This window comes from Pristiophorus japonicus, chromosome 16 (assembly GCF_044704955.1).
Source record: "Pristiophorus japonicus isolate sPriJap1 chromosome 16, sPriJap1.hap1, whole genome shotgun sequence".
NCBI classification, from domain to species: Eukaryota; Metazoa; Chordata; class Chondrichthyes; family Pristiophoridae; genus Pristiophorus; species Pristiophorus japonicus.
The window spans coordinates 39,338,455-39,366,221 of record NC_091992.1 but is presented as its reverse complement, the minus strand read 5'-3'; the positions used below and the strand labels follow the sequence as shown (position 1 = coordinate 39,366,221).

At 59.7% G+C, this 27,767-nt stretch overlaps 1 protein-coding gene across 4 annotated transcripts in view; it reads right to left on the bottom strand.

Moving 5' to 3' along the window:
- The window catches only part of LOC139226454 (RIMS-binding protein 2-like), a 267,359-nt gene that overhangs the window by 31,417 nt on the left and 208,175 nt on the right, over positions 1-27,767 (bottom strand). For all 4 annotated transcript variants that reach the window (XM_070857232.1, XM_070857233.1, XM_070857235.1 and 1 more), the window contains one exon: positions 24,078-25,376. In XM_070857232.1, the coding sequence (XP_070713333.1) occupies positions 24,078-25,376 (1,299 nt within the window). The remainder of the gene's footprint in view (positions 1-24,077; positions 25,377-27,767) is intronic.

Below are 27,767 nucleotides of genomic sequence, written 5' to 3'. Positions count from 1 at the left end.
GTGGGGGGGGAACAGATCGCTGTGAGAGGGGGGGAACAGATCGCTGTGAGAGGGGGAGGGAAACAGATCGCTGTGGGGGGGGAACAGATCGCTGTGGGGGGGGGGAACAGATCGCTGTGGGGGGGGGGGAGCAGATCGCTGTGGGGGGGGGGGAAACAGATCGCTGTGAGGGGGGGTCAACAGATCGCTGTGAGGGGGGGAACAGATCGCTGTGAGGGGGGAACAGATCGCTGTGAGGGGGGGAACAGATCGCTGTGAGGGGGGGAACAGATCGCTGGGGGGGGGAGAACAGATCGCTGTGAGGGGGGGGAGAACAGATCGCTGTGAGGGGGGGGAGGGGAAGATCAGATCGCTGTGAGGGGGGGGGGAACAGATCGCTGTGGGGGGGGGGAGGGGAAGAACAGATCGCTGTGTGGGGAGGGGGGGAAACAGAACACTGTGAGGGGGGAACAGAACACTGTGAGGGGGGGGGGAACAGATCGCTGTGGGGGGGGGGAACAGATTGCTGTGGGGGGGGAACAGATCGCTGTGGGGGGGGGGGGGAACAGATCGCTGTGGGGGGGGGGAACAGATCGCTGTGTGGGGGGGGAACAGATCGCTGTGTGGGGGGGGGGGGGGAACAGAACATTGTGAGGTGGGAACAGAACACTGTGAGGGGGGTGGAACAGATCGCTGTGGGGGGGGGGAACGGATCGCTGTGGGGGGGGGGAACAGATCGCTGTGGGGGGGGGGAGCAGATCGCTGTGGGGGGGGGGGAGAACAGATCGCTGTGGGGGGGGGGGGGACAGAACACTGTGAGGGGGGGAACAGAATAATGTGGGACGGGGGGGGGAACAGATCGCTGTGGGACAGGGGGGAACAGATCGCTGTGAGGGGGGGGAACTGATCGCTGTGAGGGGGGGGAACAGATCGCTGTGAGGGGGGGGAACTGATCGCTGTGAGGGGGGGGAACTAATCGCTGTGAGGGGAGGGGAACTGATCGCTGTGAGGCGGGGGAACAGATCGCTGTGAGGGGGGGGGAACAGATCGCTGTGGGACAGGGGGGAACAGATCGCTGTGAGGGGGGGGGGAACTGATCGCTGTGAGGGGAGGGGAACTGATCGCTGTGAGGGGAGGGGAACTGATCGCTGTGAGGGGGGGGGGAACTGATCGCTGTGAGGGGGGGGGGACAGAACACTGTGAGGGGGGGAACAGAATAATGTGGGACGGGGGAGAACAGATCGCTGTGGGGGGGGGGAGAACAGATCGCTGTGGGGGGGGGGGGGGGACAGAACACTGTGAGGGGGGGAACAGAATAATGTGGGACGGGGGGGGAACAGATCGCTGTGGGACAGGGGGGAACAGATCGCTGTGAGGGGGGGAACAGAATAATGTGGGACGGGGGGGGAACAGATCGCTGTGAGGGGGGGGGGGAACTGATCGCTGTGAGGGGGGGGAACAGATCGCTGTGGGGTGGGAGGGAACAGAACACTGTGAGGGGGGGAACAGAATAATGTGGGACGGGGGGGGAACAGATCGCTGTGGGACAGGGGGGAACAGATCGCTGTGGGACGGGGGGAACAGATCGCTGTGAGGGGGGGGGAACTGATCGCTGTGAGGGGGGGGGAAACTGATCGCTGTGAGGGGGGGGGAACAGATCGCTGTGGGACAGGGGGGAACAGATCGCTGTGGGGTGGGAGGGAACAGAACACTGTGAGGGGGGGAACAGAATAATGTGGGACGGGGGGGGAACAGATCGCTGTGGGACAGGGGGGAACAGATCGCTGTGGGACGGGGGGAACAGATCGCTGTGAGGGGGGGGGGAACAGATCGCTGTGGGACAGGGGGCAACAGATCGCTGTGGGACGGGGGAACAGATCGCTGTGAGGGGGGGGAACAGATCGCTGTGAGGGGGGGGGAACAGATCGCTGTGGGACAGGGGGAACAGATCGCTGTGGGACGGGGGGAACTGATCGCTGTGGGACAGGGGGGGAACAAATCGCTGTGGGACGGGGGGGGGGAACAGATCGCTGTGGGACGGGGGGGGGGAACAGATCGCTGTGGGGGGGGGGAACAGATCGCTGTGGGGGGGGGGAACAGATCGCTGTGGGGGGGGGGAACAGATCGCTGTGGGGGGGGGGAACAGATCGCTGTGGGGGGGGGGGAACAGATCGCTGTGGGGGGGGGAACAGATCGCTGTGGGGGGGGGAACAGATCGCTGTGGGGGGGGGAACAGATCGCTGTGGGGGGGGGAACAGATCGCTGTGGGGTGAGGGGGGGCGAACAGAACACTGTGAGGGGGGGAACAGAACACTGTGAGGGGGGGGAACAGATCGCTGTGGGACGGGGGAGAACAGATCGCTGTGGGACGGGGGAGAACAGATCGCTGTGGGACGGGGGGGAACAGATCGCTGTGGGACGGGGGAGAACAGATCGCTGTGGGACGGGGGAGAACAGATCGCTGTGGGACGGGGGAGAACAGATCGCTGTGGGACGGGGGGGAAACAGATCGCTGTGGGACGGGGGGGAAACAGATCGCTGTGGGACGGGGGGAGAACAGATCGCTGTGGGACGGGGGAGAACAGATCGCTGTGGGACGGGGGGGAACAGATCGCTGTGGGACGGGGGGGAAACAGATCGCTGTGGGATGGGGGGGGAAACAGATCGCTGTGGGACGGGGGGGAAACAGATCGCTGTGGGACGGGGGGGAAACAGATCGCTGTGGGACGGGGGGGAACAGATCGCTGTGGGACGGGGGGAACAGATCGCTGTGGGACGGGGGGGGGGGGGGGAAACAAATCGCTGTGGGACGGGGGGGAACAGATCGCTGTGGGACGGGGGGAACAGATCGCTGTGAGGGGGGGGGAGCAGATCGCTGGGGGGGGGGGGGGGACAGATCGCTGTGAGGGGGGGGGGAACAAATCGCTGTGGGGGGGGAACAGATCGCTGTGAGGTGGGGAACAGATCGCTGTGGGGGGGGGTGAACAGAACACTGTGAGGTGGGGGGGGGGGGGAACAGATCGCTGTGGGACGGGGGAGAACAGATCGCTGTGGGACGGGGGAGAACAGATCGCTGTGAGGGCGGGGGGAACTGATCGCTGTGAGGGGGGGGGAACAGATCGCTGTGAGGGGGGGGGGAACAGATCGCTGTGAGGGGGGGGGAACAGATCGCTGTGAGGGGTGGGAACAGATCGCTGTGAGGGGGGGGAACAGATCGCTGTGAGGGGGGGGGAACAGATCGCTGTGAGGGGGGGGGAACAGATCGCTGTGAGGGGTGGGAACAGATCGCTGTGGGACAGGGGTAACAGATCGCTGTGAGGGGGGGGAACAGATCGCTGTGAGGGGGGGGAACAGATCGCTGTGAGGGGTGGGAACAGATCGCTGTGAGGGGGGGGGAACAGATCGCTGTGAGGGGGGGGAACAGATCGCTGTGGGACAGGGGGGAACAGATCGCTGTGAGGGGGGGGGAACAGATCGCTGTGAGGGGGGGGGAACAGATCGCTGTGGGACGGGGGGGAACAGATCGCTGTGGGGCGGGAGGGAACAGAACACTGTGAGGGGGGGGAACAGAATAATGTGGGACGGGGGGGGGAACAGATCGCTGTGGGACAGGGGGGAACAGATCGCTGTGAGAGGGGGGGGAACTGATCGCTGTGAGAGGGGGGGGAACTGATCGCTGTGAGGGGGGGAACAGATCGCTGTGGGACGGGGGGGAACAGATCGCTGTGGGACAGGGGGGGGAACAGATCGCTGTGGGACGGGGGGGAACTGATCGCTGTGAGGGGGGGAACAGATCGCTGTGGGACGGGGTGGGGAACTGATCGTTGTGGGACGGGGGGAACTGATCGCTGTGGGACAGGGGGGGAACAGATCGCTGTGGGACGGGGGGGAACAGATCGCTGTGGGACGGGGGGGAACAGATCGCTGTGGGACGGGGGGAACAGATCGCTGTGGGACGGGGGGGAAACAGATCGCTGTGGGACGGGGGGGGAAACAGATCGCTGTGGGACGGGGGGGAAACAGATCGCTGTGGGACGGGGGGGGAAACAGATCGCTGTGGGACGGGGGGGAAACAGATCGCTGTGGGACGGGGGGGGGGGGGGCAACAGATCGCTGTGAGGGGGGGAACAGATCGCTGTGAGGGGGGGGAACAGATCGCTGTGAGGGGGGGAGGGAAACAGATCGCTGTGAGGGGGGGAACAGATCGCTGTGAGGGGGGGAACAGATCACTGTGAGGGGGGGGAACAGATCGCTGTGAGGGGGGGGAACAGATCGCTGTGAGGGGGGGGGAACAGATCGCTGTGAGGGGGGGGGAACAGATCGCTGTGGCGGGTGAGGGGGGACAGATCGGTGTGAGGGGGGGGGAACAGATCGCTGTGAGGGGGGGAACAGATCGGTGTGAGGGGGGGGGAACAGATCGCTGTGAGGGGGGGGAACAGATCGCTGTGAGGGGGGGGGAACAGATCGCTGTGAGGGGGGGGGAGACAGAACACTGAGTGGGGGGGGAACAGATCGCTGTGAGGGGGGGAACAGATCGCTGTGAGGGGGGGGGAACAGATCGCTGTGAGGGGGGGGGAACAGATCGCTGTGAGGGGGGGGGGAACAGATCGCTGTGAGAGGGGGAGGGAAACAGATCGCTGTGAGGGGGGGAACAGATCGCTGTGAGGGGGGGGGAACAGATCGCTGTGAGGGGGGGGGGGGAACTGATCGCTGTGAGGGGGGGAACAGATCGCTGTGAGGGGGGGAACAGATCGCTGTGAGGGGGGGGGAACAGATCGCTGTGAGGGGGGGGAGCGGATCGCTGTGGGGGGGGAACAGATCGCTGTGGGGGGGGGGAACAGATCGCTGTGGGGGGGGGGGCAACAGATCGCTGTGGGACGGGGGGAACAGATCGCTGTGAGGGGGGGGGAACAGATCGCTGTGAGGGGGGGGGAACAGATCGCTGTGGGACAGGGGGAACAGATCGCTGTGGGACGGGGGCAACTGATCGTTGTGGGACGGGGGGGAACTGATCGCTGTGGGACAGGGGGGGAACAAATCGCTGTGGGACGGGGGGGGGGAACAGATCGCTGTGGGGGGGGGGAACAGATCGCTGTGGGGGGGGGGAACAGATCGCTGTGGGGGGGGGGAACAGATCGCTGTGGGGGGGGGGGAACAGATCGCTGTGGGGGGGGGGAACAGATCGCTGTGGGGGGGGGAACAGATCGCTGTGGGGGGGGGAACAGATCGCTGTGGGGGGGGGAACAGATCGCTGTGGGGGGGGGAACAGATCGCTGTGGGGGGGGGAACAGATCGCTGTGGGGTGAGGGGGGGCGAACAGAACACTGTGAGGGGGGGAACAGAACACTGTGAGGGGGGGGAACAGATCGCTGTGGGACGGGGGAGAACAGATCGCTGTGGGACGGGGGAGAACAGATCGCTGTGGGACGGGGGGGAACAGATCGCTGTGGGACGGGGGGGAACAGATCGCTGTGGGACGGGGGAGAACAGATCGCTGTGGGACGGGGGAGAACAGATCGCTGTGGGACGGGGGAGAACAGATCGCTGTGGGACGGGGGGGAAACAGATCGCTGTGGGACGGGGGGGAAACAGATCGCTGTGGGACGGGGGGAGAACAGATCGCTGTGGGACGGGGGAGAACAGATCGCTGTGGGACGGGGGGGAACAGATCGCTGTGGGACGGGGGGGAAACAGATCGCTGTGGGACGGGGGGGAAACAGATCGCTGTGGGACGGGGGGGAAACAGATCGCTGTGGGACGGGGGGGAACAGATCGCTGTGGGACGGGGGGGAACAGATCGCTGTGGGACGGGGGGGGGGGGGGGGAAACAAATCGCTGTGGGACGGGGGGGAACAGATCGCTGTGGGACGGGGGGAACAGATCGCTGTGAGGGGGGGGGAGCAGATCGCTGGGGGGGGGGGGGGAACAGATCGCTGTGGGGTGGGGAACAGATCGCTGTGGGGGGGGATGAACAGAACACTGTGAGGTGGGGGGGGGGGAACAGATCGCTGTGGGACGGGGGAGAACAGATCGCTGTGGGACGGGGGAGAACAGATCGCTGTGAGGGCGGGGGGAACTGATCGCTGTGAGGGGGGGGGAACAGATCGCTGTGAGGGGGGGGGAACAGATCGCTGTGAGGGGGGGGGAACAGATCGCTGTGAGGGGTGGGAACAGATCGCTGTGAGGGGGGGGAACAGATCGCTGTGAGGGGGGGGGAACAGATCGCTGTGAGGGGGGGGGAACAGATCGCTGTGAGGGGTGGGAACAGATCGCTGTGGGACAGGGGTAACAGATCGCTGTGAGGGGGGGGAACAGATCGCTGTGAGGGGGGGGAACAGATCGCTGTGAGGGGTGGGAACAGATCGCTGTGAGGGGGGGGGAAACAGATCGCTGTGAGGGGGGGGAACAGATCGCTGTGGGACAGGGGGGAACAGATCGCTGTGAGGGGGGGGGAACAGATCGCTGTGAGGGGGGGGGAACAGATCGCTGTGGGACGGGGGGGAACAGATCGCTGTGGGGCGGGAGGGAACAGATCGCTGTGGGATGGGGGGGAAACAGATCGCTGTGGGACGGGGGGGAAACAGATCGCTGTGGGACGGGGGGGGGGGGGGCAACAGATCGCTGTGAGGGGGGGAACAGATCGCTGTGAGGGGGAGAACAGATCGCTGTGAGGGGGGGGAGAACAGATCGCTGTGAGGGGGGGGAGGGGAAGAACAGATCGCTGTGAGGGGGGGGGGAACAGATCGCTGTGGGGGGGGGGAGGGGAAGAACAGATCGCTGTGTGGGGGGGGGGGAAACAGAACACTGTGAGGGGGGAACAGAACACTGTGAGGGGGGGGGGAACAGATCGCTGTGGGGGGGGAACAGATCGCTGTGGGGGGGGGGAACAGATTGCTGTGGGGGGGGAACAGATCGCTGTGGGGGGGGGAACAGATTGCTGTGGGGGGGGAACAGATCGCTGTGGGGGGGGGGAACAGATTGCTGTGGGGGGGGAACAGATCGCTGTGGGGGGGGGGGAACAGATCGCTGTGGGGGGGGGGAACAGATCGCTGTGTGGGGGGGGGGGGGGAACAGAACATTGTGAGGTGGGAACAGAACACTGTGAGGGGGGTGGAACAGATCGCTGTGGGGGGGGGGAACGGATCGCTGTGGGGGGGGGGAACAGATCGCTGTGGGGGGGGGGAGCAGATCGCTGTGGGGGGGGGGAGAACAGATCGCTGTGGGGGGGGGGGGGACAGAACACTGTGAGGGGGGGAACAGAATAATGTGGGACGGGGGGGGGAACAGATCGCTGTGGGACAGGGGGGAACAGATCGCTGTGAGGGGGGGGAACAGATCGCTGTGAGGGGGGGGAACTGATCGCTGTGAGGGGGGGGAACTAATCGCTGTGAGGGGAGGGGAACTGATCGCTGTGAGGCGGGGGAACAGATCGCTGTGAGGGGGGGGGAACAGATCGCTGTGGGACAGGGGGGAACAGATCGCTGTGAGGGGGGGGAACTGATCGCTGTGAGGGGGGGGAACTGATCGCTGTGAGGGGAGGGGAACTGATCGCTGTGAGGGGAGGGGAACTGATCGCTGTGAGGGGGGGGGGAACTGATCGCTGTGAGGGGGGGGGGACAGAACACTGTGAGGGGGGGAACAGAATAATGTGGGACGGGGGAGAACAGATCGCTGTGGGGGGGGGGAGAACAGATCGCTGTGGGGGGGGGGGGGACAGAACACTGTGAGGGGGGGAACAGAATAATGTGGGACGGGGGGGGAACAGATCGCTGTGGGACAGGGGGGAACAGATCGCTGTGAGGGGGGGAACAGAATAATGTGGGACGGGGGGGAACAGATCGCTGTGAGGGGGGGGGGAACTGATCGCTGTGAGGGGGGGGAACAGATCGCTGTGGGGTGGGAGGGAACAGAACACTGTGAGGGGGGGAACAGAATAATGTGGGACGGGGGGGGAACAGATCGCTGTGGGACAGGGGGGAACAGATCGCTGTGGGACGGGGGGAACAGATCGCTGTGAGGGGGGGGGAACTGATCGCTGTGAGGGGGGGGGAAACTGATCGCTGTGAGGGGGGGGGAACAGAACACTGTGAGGGGGGGAACAGAATAATGTGGGACGGGGGGGGAACAGATCGCTGTGGGACAGGGGGGAACAGATCGCTGTGGGACGGGGGGAACAGATCGCTGTGAGGGGGGGGGGAACAGATCGCTGTGGGACAGGGGGCAACAGATCGCTGTGGGACGGGGGGAACAGATCGCTGTGAGGGGGGGGGGAACAGATCGCTGTGAGGGGGGGGGAACAGATCGCTGTGGGACAGGGGGAACAGATCGCTGTGGGACGGGGGCAACTGATCGTTGTGGGACGGGGGGGAACTGATCGCTGTGGGACAGGGGGGGAACAAATCGCTGTGGGACGGGGGGGGGGGAACAGATCGCTGTGGGACGGGGGGGGGGAACAGATCGCTGTGGGGGGGGGAACAGATCGCTGTGGGGGGGGGGAACAGATCGCTGTGGGGGGGGGGGAACAGATCGCTGTGGGGGGGGGGGAACAGATCGCTGTGGGGGGGGGGGAACAGATCGCTGTGGGGGGGGGAACAGATCGCTGTGGGGGGGGGAACAGATCGCTGTGGGGGGGGGAACAGATCGCTGTGGGGTGAGGGGGGGCGAACAGAACACTGTGAGGGGGGGAACAGAACACTGTGAGGGGGGGGAACAGATCGCTGTGGGACGGGGGAGAACAGATCGCTGTGGGACGGGGGAGAACAGATCGCTGTGGGACGGGGGGGAACAGATCGCTGTGGGACGGGGGAGAACAGATCGCTGTGGGACGGGGGAGAACAGATCGCTGTGGGACGGGGGAGAACAGATCGCTGTGGGACGGGGGGGAACAGATCGCTGTGGGACGGGGGAGAACAGATCGCTGTGGGACGGGGGAGAACAGATCGCTGTGGGACGGGGGGGAACAGATCGCTGTGGGACGGGGGAGAACAGATCGCTGTGGGACGGGGGGGAACAGATCGCTGTGGGACTGGGGAGAACAGATCGCTGTGGGACGGGGGAGAACAGATCGCTGTGGGACGGGGGAGAACAGATCGCTGTGGGACGGGGGAGAACAGATCGCTGTGGGACGGGGGGGGAACAGATCGCTGTGGGACAGGGGGGAACAGATCGCTGTGGGACGGGGGGAACAGATCGCTGTGAGGGGGGGGGAACAGATCGCTGTGGGACAGGGGGGAACAGATCGCTGTGGGGTGGGAGGGAACAGAACACTGTGAGGGGGGGAACAGAATAATGTGGGACGGGGGGGGAACAGATCGCTGTGGGACAGGGGGGAACAGATCGCTGTGGGACGGGGGGAACAGATCGCTGTGAGGGGGGGGGGAACAGATCGCTGTGGGACAGGGGGCAACAGATCGCTGTGGGACGGGGGGAACAGATCGCTGTGAGGGGGGGGGGAACAGATCGCTGTGAGGGGGGGGGAACAGATCGCTGTGGGACAGGGGGAACAGATCGCTGTGGGACGGGGGCAACTGATCGTTGTGGGACGGGGGGGAACTGATCGCTGTGGGACAGGGGGGGAACAAATCGCTGTGGGACGGGGGGGGGGAACAGATCGCTGTGGGACGGGGGGGGGGAACAGATCGCTGTGGGGGGGGGGAACAGATCGCTGTGGGGGGGGGGAACAGATCGCTGTGGGGGGGGGGAACAGATCGCTGTGGGGGGGGGGGGGAACAGATCGCTGTGGGGGGGGGAACAGATCGCTGTGGGGGGGGGAACAGATCGCTGTGGGGGGGGGAACAGATCGCTGTGGGGTGGGGAACAGATCGCTGTGGGGTGAGGGGGGGCGAACAGAACACTGTGAGGGGGGGAACAGAACACTGTGAGGGGGGGGAACAGATCGCTGTGGGACGGGGGAGAACAGATCGCTGTGGGACGGGGGAGAACAGATCGCTGTGGGACGGGGGGGAACAGATCGCTGTGGGACGGGGGAGAACAGATCGCTGTGGGACGGGGGAGAACAGATCGCTGTGGGACGGGGGAGAACAGATCGCTGTGGGACGGGGGTGAACAGATCGCTGTGGGACGGGGGGGAAACAGATCGCTGTGGGACGGGGGGGAAACAGATCGCTGTGGGACGGGGGGAGAACAGATCGCTGTGGGACGGGGGGAGAACAGATCGCTGTGGGACGGGGGGGAACAGATCGCTGTGGGACGGGGGGGAAACAGATCGCTGTGGGATGGGGGGGAAACAGATCGCTGTGGGACGGGGGGGAAACAGATCGCTGTGGGACGGGGGGGAAACAGATCGCTGTGGGACGGGGGGGAAACAGATCGCTGTGGGACGGGGGGGAACAGATCGCTGTGGGACGGGGGGGAACAGATCGCTGTGGGACGGGGGGGGGGGGGGGGAAACAAATCGCTGTGGGACGGGGGGGAACAGATCGCTGTGGGACGGGGGGAACAGATCGCTGTGAGGGGGGGGGAGCAGATCGCTGGGGGGGGGGGGGGGACAGATCGCTGTGAGGGGGGGGGGAACAAATCGCTGTGGGGGGGGGAACAGATCGCTGTGGGGTGGGGAACAGATCGCTGTGGGGGGGGGTGAACAGAACACTGTGAGGTGGGGGGGGGGGAACAGATCGCTGTGGGACGGGGGAGAACAGATCGCTGTGGGACGGGGGAGAACAGATCGCTGTGAGGGCGGGGGGAACTGATCGCTGTGAGGGGGGGGGAACAGATCGCTGTGAGGGGGGGGGAACAGATCGCTGTGAGGGGGGGAGGGAAACAGATCGCTGTGAGGGGGGGAACAGATCGCTGTGAGGGGGGGAACAGATCACTGTGAGGGGGGGGAACAGATCGCTGTGAGGGGGGGGAACAGATCGCTGTGAGGGGGGGGGAACAGATCGCTGTGAGGGGGGGGGAACAGATCGCTGTGGCGGGTGAGGGGGGACAGATCGGTGTGAGGGGGGGGGAACAGATCGCTGTGAGGGGGGGGGAACAGATCGCTGTGAGGGGGGGGGGAGACAGAACACTGAGTGGGGGGGGAACAGATCGCTGTGAGGGGGGGAACAGATCGGTGTGAGGGGGGGGGAACAGATCGCTGTGAGGGGGGGGAACAGATCGCTGTGAGGGGGGGGAACAGATCGCTGTGAGGGGGGGGGGAGACAGAACACTGAGTGGGGGGGGAACAGATCGCTGTGAGGGGGGGAACAGATCGCTGTGAGGGGGGGGGAACAGATCGCTGTGAGGGGGGGGGAACAGATCGCTGTGAGGGGGGGGGGGAACAGATCGCTGTGAGAGGGGGAGGGAAACAGATCGCTGTGAGGGGGGGAACAGATCGCTGTGAGGGGGGGGGAACAGATCGCTGTGAGGGGGGGGGGGAACAGATCGCTGTGAGGGGGGGAACAGATCGCTGTGAGGGGGGGAACAGATCGCTGTGAGGGGGGGGGGGAACAGATCGCTGTGAGGGGGGGAACAGATCGCTGTGAGGGGGGGGGAACAGATCGCTGTGAGAGGGGGAGGGAAACAGATCGCTGTGAGGGGGGGGAGCGGATCGCTGTGGGGGGGGGAACAGATCGCTGTGGGGGGGGGGAACAGATCGCTGTGGGGGGGGGGGCAACAGATCGCTGTGGGACGGGGGGAACAGATCGCTGTGAGGGGGGGGGGAACAGATCGCTGTGAGGGGGGGGGAACAGATCGCTGTGGGACAGGGGGAACAGATCGCTGTGGGACGGGGGCAACTGATCGTTGTGGGACGGGGGGGAACTGATCGCTGTGGGACAGGGGGGGAACAAATCGCTGTGGGACGGGGGGGGGGAACAGATCGCTGTGGGACGGGGGGGGGGAACAGATCGCTGTGGGGGGGGGGAACAGATCGCTGTGGGGGGGGGAACAGATCGCTGTGGGGGGGGGGAACAGATCGCTGTGGGGGGGGGGAACAGATCGCTGTGGGGGGGGGAACAGATCGCTGTGGGGGGGGGAACAGATCGCTGTGGGGGGGGGAACAGATCGCTGTGGGGTGAGGGGGGGCGAACAGAACACTGTGAGGGGGGGGAACAGATCGCTGTGGGACGGGGGAGAACAGATCGCTGTGGGACGGGGGAGAACAGATCGCTGTGGGACGGGGGGGAACAGATCGCTGTGGGACGGGGGAGAACAGATCGCTGTGGGACGGGGGAGAACAGATCGCTGTGGGACGGGGGAGAACAGATCGCTGTGGGACGGGGGGGAAACAGATCGCTGTGGGACGGGGGGGAAACAGATCGCTGTGGGACGGGGGGAGAACAGATCGCTGTGGGACGGGGGAGAACAGATCGCTGTGGGACGGGGGGGAACAGATCGCTGTGGGACGGGGGGGAAACAGATCGCTGTGGGACGGGGGGGAAACAGATCGCTGTGGGACGGGGGGGAAACAGATCGCTGTGGGACGGGGGGGAACAGATCGCTGTGGGACGGGGGGGAACAGATCGCTGTGGGACGGGGGGGGGGGGGGGGGGGAAACAAATCGCTGTGGGACGGGGGGGAACAGATCGCTGTGGGACGGGGGGAACAGATCGCTGTGAGGGGGGGGGAGCAGATCGCTGGGGGGGGGGGGGACAGATCGCTGTGAGGGGGGGGGGAACAAATCGCTGTGGGGGGGGGAACAGATCGCTGTGGGGTGGGGAACAGATCGCTGTGGGGGGGGGTGAACAGAACACTGTGAGGTGGGGGGGGGGGAACAGATCGCTGTGGGACGGGGGAGAACAGATCGCTGTGGGACGGGGGAGAACAGATCGCTGTGAGGGCGGGGGGAACTGATCGCTGTGAGGGGGGGGGAACAGATCGCTGTGAGGGGGGGGGAACAGATCGCTGTGAGGGGGGGGGAACAGATCGCTGTGAGGGGGGGGGAACAGATCGCTGTGAGGGGTGGGAACAGATCGCTGTGAGGGGGGGGAACAGATCGCTGTGAGGGGGGGGGAACAGATCGCTGTGAGGGGGGGGGAACAGATCGCTGTGAGGGGTGGGAACAGATCGCTGTGGGACAGGGGTAACAGATCGCTGTGAGGGGGGGGAACAGATCGCTGTGAGGGGGGGGAACAGATCGCTGTGAGGGGTGGGAACAGATCGCTGTGAGGGGGGGGGGAACAGATCGCTGTGAGGGGGGGGAACAGATCGCTGTGGGACAGGGGGGAACAGATCGCTGTGAGGGGGGGGGAACAGATCGCTGTGAGGGGGGCGGAACAGATCGCTGTGGGACGGGGGGGAACAGATCGCTGTGGGGCGGGAGGGAACAGAACACTGTGAGGGGGGGGAACAGAATAATGTGGGACGGGGGGGGGAACAGATCGCTGTGGGACAGGGGGGAACAGATCGCTGTGAGAGGGGGGGGAACTGATCGCTGTGAGAGGGGGGGGAACTGATCGCTGTGAGGGGGGGAACAGATCGCTGTGGGACGGGGGGGAACAGATCGCTGTGGGACAGGGGGGGGAACAGATCGCTGTGGGACGGGGGGGAACTGATCGCTGTGAGGGGGGGAACAGATCGCTGTGGGACGGGGTGGGGAACTGATCGTTGTGGGACGGGGGGAACTGATCGCTGTGGGACAGGGGGGGAACAGATCGCTGTGGGACGGGGGGGAACAGATCGCTGTGGGACGGGGGGGAACAGATCGCTGTGGGACGGGGGGAACAGATCGCTGTGGGACGGGGGGGAAACAGATCGCTGTGGGACGGGGGGGGGAAACAGATCGCTGTGGGACGGGGGGGAAACAGATCGCTGTGGGACGGGGGGGGAAACAGATCGCTGTGGGACGGGGGGGAAACAGATCGCTGTGGGACGGGGGGGGGGGGGGGGGCAACAGATCGCTGTGAGGGGGGGAACAGATCGCTGTGAGGGGGGGAACAGATCGCTGTGAGGGGGGGGAACAGATCGCTGTGAGGGGGGGAGGGAAACAGATCGCTGTGAGGGGGGGAACAGATCGCTGTGAGGGGGGGAACAGATCACTGTGAGGGGGGGAACAGATCGCTGTGAGGGGGGGAACAGATCGCTGTGAGGGGGGGGGAACAGATCGCTGTGAGGGGGGGGGAACAGATCGCTGTGGCGGGTGAGGGGGGACAGATCGGTGTGAGGGGGGGGGAACAGATCGCTGTGAGGGGGGGGGAACAGATCGCTGTGAGGGGGGGGGAGACAGAACACTGAGTGGGGGGGGAACAGATCGCTGTGAGGGGGGGAACAGATCGGTGTGAGGGGGGGGGAACAGATCGCTGTGAGGGGGGGGAACAGATCGCTGTGAGGGGGGGGGAACAGATCGCTGTGAGGGGGGGGGGAGACAGAACACTGAGTGGGGGGGGAACAGATCGCTGTGAGGGGGGGAACAGATCGCTGTGAGGGGGGGGGAACAGATCGCTGTGAGGGGGGGGGAAACAGATCGCTGTGAGGGGGGGGGGGAACAGATCGCTGTGAGAGGGGGAGGGAAACAGATCGCTGTGAGGGGGGGAACAGATCGCTGTGAGGGGGGGGGAACAGATCGCTGTGAGGGGGGGGGGAACAGATCGCTGTGAGGGGGGGAACAGATCGCTGTGAGGGGGGGAACAGATCGCTGTGAGGGGGGGGGAACAGATCGCTGTGAGGGGGGGAACAGATCGCTGTGAGGGGGGGGGAACAGATCGCTGTGAGAGGGGGAGGGAAACAGATCGCTGTGAGGGGAGGGGGAACAGATCGCTGTGAGGGGAGGGGGAACAGATCGCTGTGAGGGGGGGGAGCGGATCGCTGTGGGGGGGGAACAGATCGCTGTGGGGGGGGGGGAACAGATCGCTGTGGGGGGGGGGAGCAGATCGCTGTGGGGGGGGGGAAACAGATCGCTGTGAGGGGGGGTCAACAGATCGCTGTGAGGGGGGGAACAGATCGCTGTGAGGGGGGGAACAGATCGCTGTGAGGGGGGGAACAGATCGCTGTGAGGGGGGGAACAGATCGCTGTGAGGGGGGGAACAGATCGCTGTGAGGGGGGGAACAGATCGCTGTGAGGGGGGGAACAGATCGCTGGGGGGGGAGAACAGATCGCTGGGGGGGGGAGAACAGATCGCTGTGAGGGGGGGGAACAGATCGCTGGGGGGGGAGAACAGATCGCTGTGAGGGGGGGGGAGAACAGATCGCTGTGAGGTGGGGGCGGAGAACAGATCGCTGTGAGGCGGGGGGAGGGGAAGAACAGATCGCTGTGAGGGGGGGGGGGGACAGATCGCTGTGGGGGGGGGGAGGGGAAGAACAGATCGCTGTGAGGGGGGGGGGAAAACAGAACACTGTGAGGGGGGGGGGAACAGATCGCTGTGGGGGGGGGGGAACAGATTGCTGTGGGGGGGGAACAGATCGCTGTGAGGGGGGGGGAACAGATCGCTGTGAGGGGGGGAACAGATCGCTGTGAGGGGGGGAACAGATCGCTGTGGGGGGGGGGGGAACAGATCGCTGTGGGGGGGGGGAACAGATCGCTGTGGGGGGGGGGAACAGATTGCTGTGGGGGGGGAACAGATCGCTGTGGGGGGGGGGGAACAGATCGCTGTGGGGGGGGGGAGAACAGATTGCTGTGGGGGGGGAACAGATCGCTGTGGGGGGGGGGGGGGGGAACAGAACATTGTGAGGTGGGAACAGAACACTGTGAGGGGGGTGGAACAGATCGCTGTGGGGGGGGGGGGAACGGATCGCTGTGGGGGGGGGGAGCAGATCGCTGTGGGGGGGGGGAGAACAGATCGCTGTGGGGGGGGGGGACAGAACACTGTGAGGGGGGGAACAGAATAATGTGGGACGGGGGGGGAACAGATCGCTGTGGGACAGGGGGGAACAGATCGCTGTGAGGGGGGGGAACTGATCGCTGTGAGGGGAGGGGAACTGATCGCTGTGGGACAGGGGGGAACAGATCGCTGTGAGGGGGGGGAACAGATCGCTGTGAGGGGGGGGAAACTGATCGCTGTGAGGGGAGGGGAACTGATCGCTGTGGGACAGGGGGGAACAGATCGCTGTGAGGGGGGGGAACAGATCGCTGTGAGGGGGGGGAACTGATCGCTGTGAGGGGAGGGGAACTGATCGCTGTGAGGGGAGGGGAACTGATCGCTGTGAGGGGGGGGGGAACTGATCGCTGTGAGGGGGGGGGGGGACAGAACACTGTGAGGGGGGGAACAGAATAATGTGGGACGGGGGGGGAACAGATCGCTGTGGGACAGGGGGGAACAGATCGCTGTGAGGGGGGGAACAGAATAATGTGGGACGGGGGGGGAACAGATCGCTGTGAGGGGGGGGGGAACTGATCGCTGTGAGGGGGGGGAACAGATCGCTGTGGGGTGGGAGGGAACAGAACGCTGTGAGGGGGGGAACAGAATAATGTGGGACGGGGGGGGAACAGATCGCTGTGAGGGGGGGGGAACTGATCGCTGTGAGGGGGGGGAACAGATCGCTGTGGGACAGGGGGGAACAGATCGCTGTGGGGTGGGAGGGAACAGAACACTGTGAGGGGGGGAACAGAATAATGTGGGACGGGGGGGGAACAGATCGCTGTGGGACAGGGGGGAACAGATCGCTGTGGGACGGGGGGAACAGATCGCTGTGGGACGGGGGGCAACAGATCGCTGTGGGACGGGGGGAACAGATCGCTGTGAGGGGGGGGGAACAGATCGCTGTGAGGGGGGGGGAACAGATCGCTGTGGGACAGGGGTAACAGATCGCTGTGGGACGGGGGCAACTGATCGTTGTGGGACGGGGGGGAACTGATCGCTGTGGGACAGGGGGGGAACAAATCGCTGTGGGACGGGGGGGGGGGAACAGATCGCTGTGGGACGGGGGGAACAGATCGCTGTGGGGGGGGGGAACAGATCGCTGTGGGGGGGGGGGAACAGATCGCTGTGGGGGGGGAACAGATCGCTGTGGGGGGGGAACAGATTGCTGTGGGGGGGGGAACAGATCGCTGTGGGGGGGGGAACAGATCGCTGTGGGGGGGGGAACAGATCGCTGTGGGGTGAGGGGGGGCGAACAGAACACTGTGAGGGGGGGAACAGAACACTGTGAGGGGGGGGAACAGATCGCTGTGGGACGGGGGGGAACAGATCGCTGTGGGACGGGGGAGAACAGATCGCTGTGGGACGGGGGAGAACAGATCGCTGTGGGACAGGGGGGAACAGATCGCTGTGGGACGGGGGGGAACAGATCGCTGTGGGACGGGGGAGAACAGATCGCTGTGGGACGGGGGGGAACAGATCGCTGTGGGACGGGGGGGAACAGATCGCTGTGGGACGGGGGAGAACAGATCGCTGTGGGACGGGGGAGAACAGATCGCTGTGGGACGGGGGAGAACAGATCGCTGTGGGACGGGGGGGAAACAGATCGCTGTGGGACGGGGGGGAAACAGATCGCTGTGGGACGGGGGGGAAACAGATCGCTGTGGGACGGGGGAGAACAGATCGCTGTGGGACGGGGGAGAACAGATCGCTGTGGGACGGGGGGGAAACAGATCGCTGTGGGACGGGGGGGAAACAGATCGCTGTGGGACGGGGGGAAACAGATCGCTGTGGGACGGGGGGGAAACAGATCGCTGTGGGACGGGGGGGGGGGGGGAACAAATCGCTGTGGGACGGGGGGGAACAGATCGCTGTGGGACGGGGGGGGGGGGGGAAACAAATCGCTGTGGGACGGGGGGGAACAGATCGCTGTGGGACGGGGGGAACAGATCGCTGTGAGGGGGGGGAACAGATCGCTGTGGGGTGGGGAACAGATCGCTGTGGGGGGGGGTGAACAGAACACTGTGAGGTGGGGGGGGGGAACAGATCGCTGTGGGACGGGGGAGAACAGATATCTGTGGGACGGGGGAGAACAGATCGCTGTGAGGGGGGGGGAACAGATCGCTGTGAGGGGGGGGGAACAGATCGCTGTGAGGGGTGGGAACAGATCGCTGTGAGAGGGGGGGAACAGATCGCTGTGGGGGGGGGTGAACAGAACACTGTGAGGGGTGGGAACAGATCGCTGTGAGGGGTGGGAACAGATCGCTGTGAGGGGGGGGGGGAACAGATCGCTGTGAGGGGGGGGGGAACAGATCGCTGTGGGACGGGGGAGAACAGATCGCTGTGGGACGGGGGAGAACAGATCGCTGTGGGACGGGGGAGAACAGATCGCTGTGGGACGGGGGAGAACAGATCGCTGTGGGACGGGGGAGAACAGATCGCTGTGGGACGGGGGAGAACAGATCGCTGTGGGACGGGGGAGAACAGATCGCTGTGAGGCGGGGGGAACAGATCGCTGTGAGGGGGGGGGAACAGATCGCTGTGAGGGGTGGGAACAGATCGCTGTGAGGGCGGGGGGAACAGATCGCTGTGAGGGGGGGGAACAGATCGCTGTGAGGGGGGGGGAACAGATCGCTGTGAGGGGTGGGAACAGATCGCTGTGAGGGGGGGGAACAGATCGCTGTGAGGGGGGGGGAACAGATCGCTGTGAGGGGGGGGGAACAGATCGCTGTGAGGGGGGGGGAACAGATCGCTGTGAGGGGTGGGAACAGATCGCTGTGGGACAGGGGGGAACAGATCGCTGTGAGGGGGGGGAACAGATCGCTGTGAGGGGGGGGGAACAGATCGCTGTGGGACAGGGGGGAACAGATCGCTGTGAGGGGGGGGGAACAGATCGCTGTGAGGGGGGGGGAACAGATCGCTGTGAGGGGGGGGAACAGATCGCTGTGGGACAGGGGGGAACAGATCGCTGTGAGGGGGGGGGAACAGATCGCTGTGGGACAGGGGGGAACAGATCGCTGTGAGGGGGGGGGAACAGATCGCTGTGAGGGGGGGGGAACAGATCGCTGTGAGGGGTGGGAACAGATCGCTGTGAGGGGGGGGGAACAGATCGCTGTGGGGCGGGAGGGAACAGAACACTGTGAGGGGGGGGAACAGAATAATGTGGGACGGGGGGGGGAACAGATCGCTGTGGGACAGGGGGGAACAGATCGCTGTGAGAGGGGGGGGAACTGATCGCTGTGAGGGGGGGAACAGATCGCTGTGGGACGGGGGGGAACAGATCGCTGTGGGACAGGGGGGGGAACAGATCGCTGTGGGACAGGGGGGGGAACAGATCGCTGTGGGACGGGGGGGAACTGATCGCTGTGAGGGGGGGAACAGATCGCTGTGGGACGGGGGGGAACTGATCGCTGTGGGACAGGGGGGGGAACAGATCGCTGTGGGACGGGGGGGAACAAATCGCTGTGGGACGGGGGGGAACAGATCGCTGTGGGACGGGGGGGGGAACAGATCGCTGTGGGACGGGGGGAAACAGATCGCTGTGGGACGGGGGGAAACAGATCGCTGTGGGACGGGGGGGAAACAGATCGCTGTGGGACGGGGGGGAAACAGATCGCTGTGGGACGGGGGGGAAACAGATCGCTGTGGGACGGGGGGGAAACAGATCGCTGTGGGACGGGGGGGAAACAGATCGCTGTGGGACGGGGGGGAAACAGATCGCTGTGGGACGGGGGGGAAACAGATCGCTGTGGGACGGGGGGGAAACAGATCGCTGTGGGACGGGGGGGAAACAGATCGCTGTGGGACGGGGGGGAAACAGATCGCTGTGGGACGGGGGGGGAAACAGATCGCTGTGGGACGGGGGGGAAACAGATCGCTGTGGGACGGGGGGGAAACAGATCGCTGTGGGACGGGGGGGGGAAACAGATCGCTGTGGGACGGGGGGGAAACAGATCGCTGTGGGACGGGGGGGAAACAGATCGCTGTGGGACGGGGGGGAAACAGATCGCTGTGGGACGGGGGGGAAACAGATCGCTGTGGGACGGGGGGAACAGATCGCTGTGGGACGGGGGGGAAACAGATCGCTGTGGGACGGGGGGGAAACAGATCGCTGTGGGACGGGGGGGAAACAGATCGCTGTGGGACGGGGGGGGAAACAGATCGCTGTGGGACGGGGGGGAAACAGATCGCTGTGGGACGGGGGGGAAACAGATCGCTGTGGGACGGGGGGGAAACAGATCGCTGTAGGACGGGGGGGAAACAGATCGCTGTGGGACCGGGGGGAAACAGATCGCTGTGGGACGGGGGGGAAACAGATCGATGTGGGACGGGGGGGAAACAGATTGCTGTGGGACGGGGGGGAAACAGATCGCTGTGGGACGGGGGGGAAACAGATCGCTGTGGGACGGGGGGGAAACAGATCGCTGTGGGACGGGGGGGAAACAGATCGCTGTGGGACGGGGGGGAAACAGATCGCTGTGGGACGGGGGGGAAACAGATCGCTGTGGGACGGGGGGGAACAGATCGCTGTGAGGGCGTTATGTGGGCAGTATGTTGGTATTTTTCGATCAATGTCGCGATTTCGGGCGGTAGAAACATAGAAAATAGGTGCAGGAGTAGGCCATTTGGCCCTTCGAGCCTGCACCGCCATTCAATATGATCATGGCTGATCATTCACCTCAGTACCCTTACCCGCTTTCTCTCCATACCCTTTGATCCCTTTAGCCGTAAGGGCCACATCTAACTCCCTCTTGAATATATCCAATGTGGCAGTGAATTCCACAGGTTAACAACTCTCTGAATGAAGAAGTTTCTCCTCATCTCAGTCCTAAGTGGCCTACCCCTTATCCTAAGACTGTGTTCCCTGGTTCTGGACTTCCCTAACATCGGGAACATTCTTCCCGCATCTAACCTATCCCGTCCCGTCAGAATCTTATATGTTTCTATGAGATCCCCTCTCATCCTTCTAAAGGCCCAGTTGATCCAGTCTCCTCATATGTCAGTCCAGCCATCCCGGGAATCAGTCTGGTGAATCTTCGCTGCACTCCCTCAATATCAAGAACGTCCTTCCTCAGATTAGGAGACCAAAACTGAACACAATATTCCAGGTGAGGCCTCACCAAAGCCCTGTACAACTGCAGTAAGACCTCCCTGCTCCTATACTCAAATCCCCTCGCTATGAAGGCCAACATGCCATTTGCCTTCTTCACCGCCTGCTGTACCTGCATTCCAGCTTTCAATGACTGATGAACCATGACACCCAGGTCTCGTTGCACCTCTCCTTTTCCTAATCTTCCGTCATTCAGATAATATTCTGACTTCGTGTTTTTGCCAACAAAGTGGATAACCTCACATTTATCCACATTATACTGCATCTGCCATGCATTTTCCCACTCTCCTCACCTGTCCAAATCACATAGAAACATAGAAAATAGGTGCAGGAGTAGGCCATTCGGCCCTTCGAGCCTGCACCGCCATTCAATGAGTTCATGGCTGAACATGCAACCTCAGTACCCCATTCCTGCTTTCTCGCCATACCCCTTGATTCCCCGAGTAGTAAGGACTATATCTAACTCCTTTTTGAATCACCCTGCAACCTCTTAGCATCCTCCTCACAGCTCACACCGCCACCCAGTTTAGTGTCATCTGCAAACTTGGAGATATTACCCTCAATTCCTTCATCCAAATCATTAATGTATATTGTGAAGAGATGGGGTCCCAGCACTGAGCCCTGTGGTACTCCACTAGTCACTGCCTCCCATTCCGAAAAGGACCCGTTTATTCCGACTCTCTGCTTCCTGCCTGCCAACCAATTCTCTATCCATGCCAGTACATTACCCCCAATACCATGTGCCTTGATCTAGTATACCAATCTCTTGTGTGGGACCTTGTCAAAAGCCTTTTGAAAGTCCAAATACACCACATCCATTGGTTCTCCCTTGTCCACTCTACTAGTTACATCCTCAAAAAATTCCAGAAGATTTGTCAAGCATGATTTCCCTTTCATAAATCCAGGCTGACTTGGACCGATCCTGTCACCGCTTTCCAAATGCGCTGCAATTTCATCCTTAATAATAGATTCCAACATTTTCCCCACTATTGATGTCAGGCTAACCGGTCTATAATTACCCGTTTTCTCTCCCTCCTTTTTAAAAAAAGTGGTGTTACATTAGCTACCCTCCAGTCCATAGGAACTGATCCAGAGTCGATGGACTGTTGGAAAATGATTACCAATGCATCCACTATTTCTAGGGCCACCTCCTTAAGTACTCTGGGATGCAGACAATCAGGCCCTGGGGATTTATAGGCCTTCAATCCATCAATTTCCCCAGCACAATTTCTGGCCTAATAAGGATATCCTTCAGTTCCTCCTTCTCACTAGACCCTCGGTCCCCTACTACATCCGGAAGGTCATTTGTGTCTTCCTTCGTGAAGACAGAACCAAAGTATTTGTTCAATTGGTCTGCCATTTCTTTGTTCCCCATTATTAATTCGGCATTCCCCAGGCGATATGTCCACCAATTTCGGGCCTCTTATGATTTCCGCGTTTAATTGCACATTTGCACTTGCCTGAACTTGCTATATGGCATTTGCACATAAATAACGGCGAGCGTCATTAGCCTCACCATTATCCTGGCAGCAATTTTTGGGCCATTGCCTTTAATGATACCTTTTTGGCTGACTGGAGCAGTCACTCATGAACTCTCCATCGAGATCTACCCTTTTCCATTTAGCAAACCTCACTCGGTGTGGTCCTGTTTAACCCAGACTGTGGACAAAATATCGCATGTGAGAAGAGGACTCCAATTTATCACAAAACCTTTTAAAAAATCTCAAAGAACTGGACTGACTGATTATCCCTCCAAAGTGTTTCTATTTAAGAACTTTCAAGTACAAAGAAAGAAAAGACCAATTTGGCCCATTGATTGCATTCAATCCATCCTCCACGTCTGCTTATGGTCATGAAATACCTCTTCACCAATTGATATCTTTTAAAAATAAACTTTAAGATCCTTCCATTACCTTCCCTGAAAAAAATCAGAGTGCTATTAATATGTCCATAACTCTCAATTCCCCTCTTAACAGATATATATCCAGCTCTCTTCAAGGAGTCAATTGAGCCAAATTGAGTTACCTTCTCTGGGAGTCTGTTCCATGTGTCCACTATTTCCCAGAAATCTCAAACCAAATACAGTGATCATTGTACTTCCTGTATTCCATGAGGTTAGTGCACATCTTGTATTCTTTCTGGTCAGTATATTTTACACAATTACTGCAACCTGTCCTTCTGGACCTCTGCTGATAGCATACATGCTCACATTAAAATCAAATCTTGAGATTGAGGTCTGGAGTGTTGCATTGTGTTGGAGCCCTGCCAGAATGTCGGTCTCTAATTCCTTGTACAGGGAGCATCCAGTACCAGTCATGTCACCACAGGGCCAAGCTATCTGACAAGAGGGGAAAATCAGAGGGAGAAAATCATGCAGGTGACTCTCACCCATCTCCACATGATTACCCAGAAGTTGGTTAGGGCAGAAACCCAGAATGGGAAAATACCATTAAAAAGATTTCTTAATCTAAGAAATGAAATGCAGAACAGCACTCCATTTATTTGTTACTTCATCAACTACATTGAACCCAAACCACAAATTATAGGATCACTGAACTCACAATCACTAAAACAAACACTAGCAGTGTTGTCACTAGGTTGGTTTAATGAATTGGTCGCAACACTGGCGTCAAAATTCCACTTTCGCCAATACACATCTTAAAGTGGCATTCTTAATTCACCCCTCAAATTGCTCCCATCGCCAGTGACAGACCTGCAACCACCAATACTTCATCCTACTGTTATACAGCTTAAAAGGTTCTCTCCAGATACGAACTAGGTTTGGCAGGCAGAATCTATAATTGTGGTGCTCGGTGATTGCCATTTCATAAACCGACTATTAAATGTTGCTGAAATCCTAGTGACACTACTGCTTTGTATCCTCACCATGGTCTCCTAGCATCAACATTTATATTAAGATGAATGGATGCCTTGAGGCTCCACTCCCTATTCTGTTAAATGCAAAAAATGTACTGCATCCAATGCTGGTATCCAATTACACTAAAAGGATAATTAATGGTTTCTCATTTTTGCAACTCTGATTGATAGGTTCAATAACTTTAGTTTAGTTCGATTTCAGCTGGACATTGATGCTAGGAAAGCATAGACTACTGCTTCACACTACCAACCAAAAACAAAGGAGATGTGTATCACTGACACATAACAGGAAGCAAACAAGGTGGTCAAACAAACTGACAGCCACAAGAAACAGAACTAAGGGAAGGATGGAGTTGGTGAACAGTGAGATAAACACACACCCTCGTACATGCTGAATCGGCAGGCTCTGTCTTTGCCCTTGCCCTTGTCCTGCCCAATGCGTAAGACTCCACCTTCCAAGCCTCCAACTCTTTCTCCTTCGCAATCTTTCCTTTTAGCCTCTCTCGTTCACAATTTGGCAGGCTCCTGGAGAAAGCAGTCTTATCCTTCCTCTTATAATGACAGGGTGATTTGGTGCTACCAGAGCTCGAATGAAAAATATTGTCTTTGTCAAAGGCCTGTCTCTGTCCATTTGACTGGGTAGACTCACACTGGCTGGAACAGTCACTCACATCTTCTCTGTTTGTCTGGCCACTGTCCCACCAACCTGATCTCATTTGGTCCAGATGACTAACATGTGGGCAGAAGTGTAAGCTGGGAGTCAGCACTTCTTCTTCCTCCTCAGTGCCATACTCTATATCTATCTCTAGGTGTTTGTGTGACACCTGGTCTCCCCTGTTGTAATGAGGATTTCCAGTTACTGCTGCATCCACCTCTTTGGGATCTGTAAACCTAATCCGTGTCCGAGATTGCATCTGTAATGTGGATGTTGGATCAACAGCACTCAGCTCTAAAATATTGCTGTGGCTCTCCTCTTTTAATGATTTCTCTATACATTCAGTGGCATCCAAGTCACAGTCATCAATGGTGCTGTCCTGTGTGCATTCTAAAGTCTTCCCTTCCCATCGGTGGGACCTGGTATACCCCTTGGAGTATGTATTATGAAACTTGGCACCAGGGTATGTACAGCCACTCGCCTCTTCACTCCATTCCTTGTTTTTGATGTTAGTCTTGGTGTAGTGAGGCTGCTTTTCACCTGGCTCCTGGCTATTGTTCTGATCACAGATATAGTCCAATGTTAAGCCCTCTTCCCAGTCCTTGATTCTCAGCTCACTCTGTGCAACATTTGAACCCATGGCCTCCTGCACTAGATTTTTGCTGTTACCCTGACTGATGTTGGAGATTGGTTTCTCTCCCAATTCTTGATTTTTGGTATCAAAGTTTGAGACTTGGTGTCTCTGTCTGTGGATTTTAGAATTAGTTTTCACACATTTAAATAGTTGATCCTGTTCCTCGAATTGCACTCTCTCCTGGGAGTGGTCAGAGGCCTTTTCTCCATGTTCTTGGTTTCTGGTACCACTCTGGCTGCTGCTACAGATAGCCTCCTTGTCCTCCTCATCCTCCTCCTCCTCTGCTACCTCAGGAATGCTGAATAGCTTCTTACTGCAGTGTTTCTGCAGAGGAAGTTCTAGAATTTTCTCCAGAAATTCCTCATCGCTATCAGTTTCATATTGCTCAGGCTGTTGCGATATGGTTAACACGTACAGTGGTTGAGTGCATGCAAGGAAGGGATTGGGGAAGGAGAAAGAAAGAAAAAAAAAGGAAAGATGAAAATTGAAACAAGATCAACTCAAAGCACAGTAAAGCAACAGAAACCCAGAGAGCGGCTCAAGGTCCAAAATTATAACAATGTGAGAAAAAGCTTCAAATAAAAAAGTTGGAACTTACACCTCAGTGAAACCTGATATCGTAGTCACCTGAAGCAGTCAGGGATTCCTATAATCTGGTTCCTAATGATGGGTACTGAAGGTGAATCGAATTGCTAATAATGGGCGCTTGTCACATTCAGAATCTTTTGACCAGTTTTCCACAGAAAGGATTTGGAAAAAGAGTTACTTTACATGTTATATTTTAAAGCATAATATATTCATGTGCAAGTTAAAGAGAAACACGCCAGTTAATGAATCCCTCCCTCATCCCTTCCTTGCATGCACTTTGGCAGGAAGAATAGGGAGGTCACTTATTATTTGGAGGGTGTGAGTCTAGGTGGGGTAGAGGAACAAAGGGATCTTGAGCACAATTACACAAATCACTAAAAGTTGCGACACAGGTTAACAAGGCCATAAAAAAGCAAACCAAACATTAGGGTTTATTTCAAGAGGTATAGAATTGAAAAGTAGGAAAGTTATGCTAAACCTGTATCAAACCTTGGTTAGACCACACTTAGGGAGAACAGCGTACAGTTCTGGTCGCCATATTATAAAAAGGATATAGAGGCACTGGAGAGGGTGCAGAGAAGATTTACAAGGATGATACCAGAAATGCGAGGGTGTACATATCAGGAAAGGATGAACAGACTGGGTCTCTTTTCTCTTGAAAAAAGACTGAGGGATGATCTAATAGAGGTCTTTAAAATAATGAAAGGTTTTTTGATAGAGTGGATACAGAGAGAATGTTTCCAATTGTGGGGAACAGCATAACTAGAGGTCATCAATATAAGATAGTCACCAAGAAATCCAATAGGGAATTCAGAAGAAACTTCTTTACCCAAAGAGTGGTGAGAAGTGGAGGAAGAGCATCCGGGAAAGGTGCTGAGCACCTCGGGTCTCGTCGCCAAGAGCATGCAGAAAACAAACGCAGGCAGCGGAAGGAGCGTGCAGCAAACCAGATTCCCCTCCCACCCTTTCCTCCAACGACTGTCTGTCTCACCTGTGACAGAGACTGTAATTCCCATATTGAACCTGAGAACTCGCTTTTAGAGTGGAAGCAAGTCTTCCTCGATTTTGAGGGACTGCCTCTGATAATGATGATGATGGTGAGAATGTGGAACTTGCTACCACAGGGAATGGTTGAAGCGAATAGTATAGATGCATTTAAGGGGAGGCTAGACAAGCATATGAGGGTGAAGGGAGTAGAGGGTCATGCTGATAGATTTAGATGAGGAAAGATGGGAAAAGGCTCGAGGGGAGCAGAAATGCCAGCATGGACTGGTTGGGCCGAATGGCCTGTTTCTGTGCCGTATATCCTATGTAATCCTATGATTTGTTTCAAGGACTTGTTTTACTCAGTACATGTTTGCTCAGTCTGCCTTCAAATAGATCGAACAAGCAAACATGCTTCTAATTAACTTCCAACATTTACAACACAATGCATGTGAGGGGTTTATTGATTACTGAGATGAGCTAATTAATTTCAGTCCACGAGCAAACAAAATCAAAGCAAGCTTAGTGTTTTAACTGGCTATTCTTTCTGACCACATTTTTCAAACTTTCATGAATACACAATGCTATAAAATACAATATTTAAAGTAACTCTTGTTCCAAATCTTTTCTGTGGAAAATGGTCAAAAGATCCTGCAGCGATTCTCAGAATGCAATTTCTAATGATAGTTGCTGAAAGTGACCCATTACCACAGGTTTCATTGCATAGAACTGATTGAAAACATCTCCTGCAAGACATCAATTAACACTTCTGAATTAATTAATGATCATAGGTAGCAAGTAAAGTACAAATACAATTGCACTGTTACTCCGAATCCCCTGTATCATGCATGGATAGATAGGGGTCGAAATTCAGTTCCCCGGTAAGACCCGTTCCCGCTGGATTGCGGTGGCAAGGTGCAGGAATCGAATGGCCGCTAACTTCTGGTTAAATGGCCACCCCCAGCCAAATTCAGCAGGGAGTTTTTTCTGGCGGTCCCCATTTCCGCCCCACCGCCGCCGAGCGGCCGTGAGTGTTTCATCAGTGCGTGCATTGCCGGGACACCCCACCTCCCTCGAAATTCAGCCTGAAAAATCTAAACCCGCCAAGCGGTGCACCCGACAGCTTTCTGTCAGTGCACCTTGTAATCTCTCTGTGGGCCTGGCGATGCGACGGCCATTAAAGGCAAGGGCCCAATGCCGTGGCCGCCA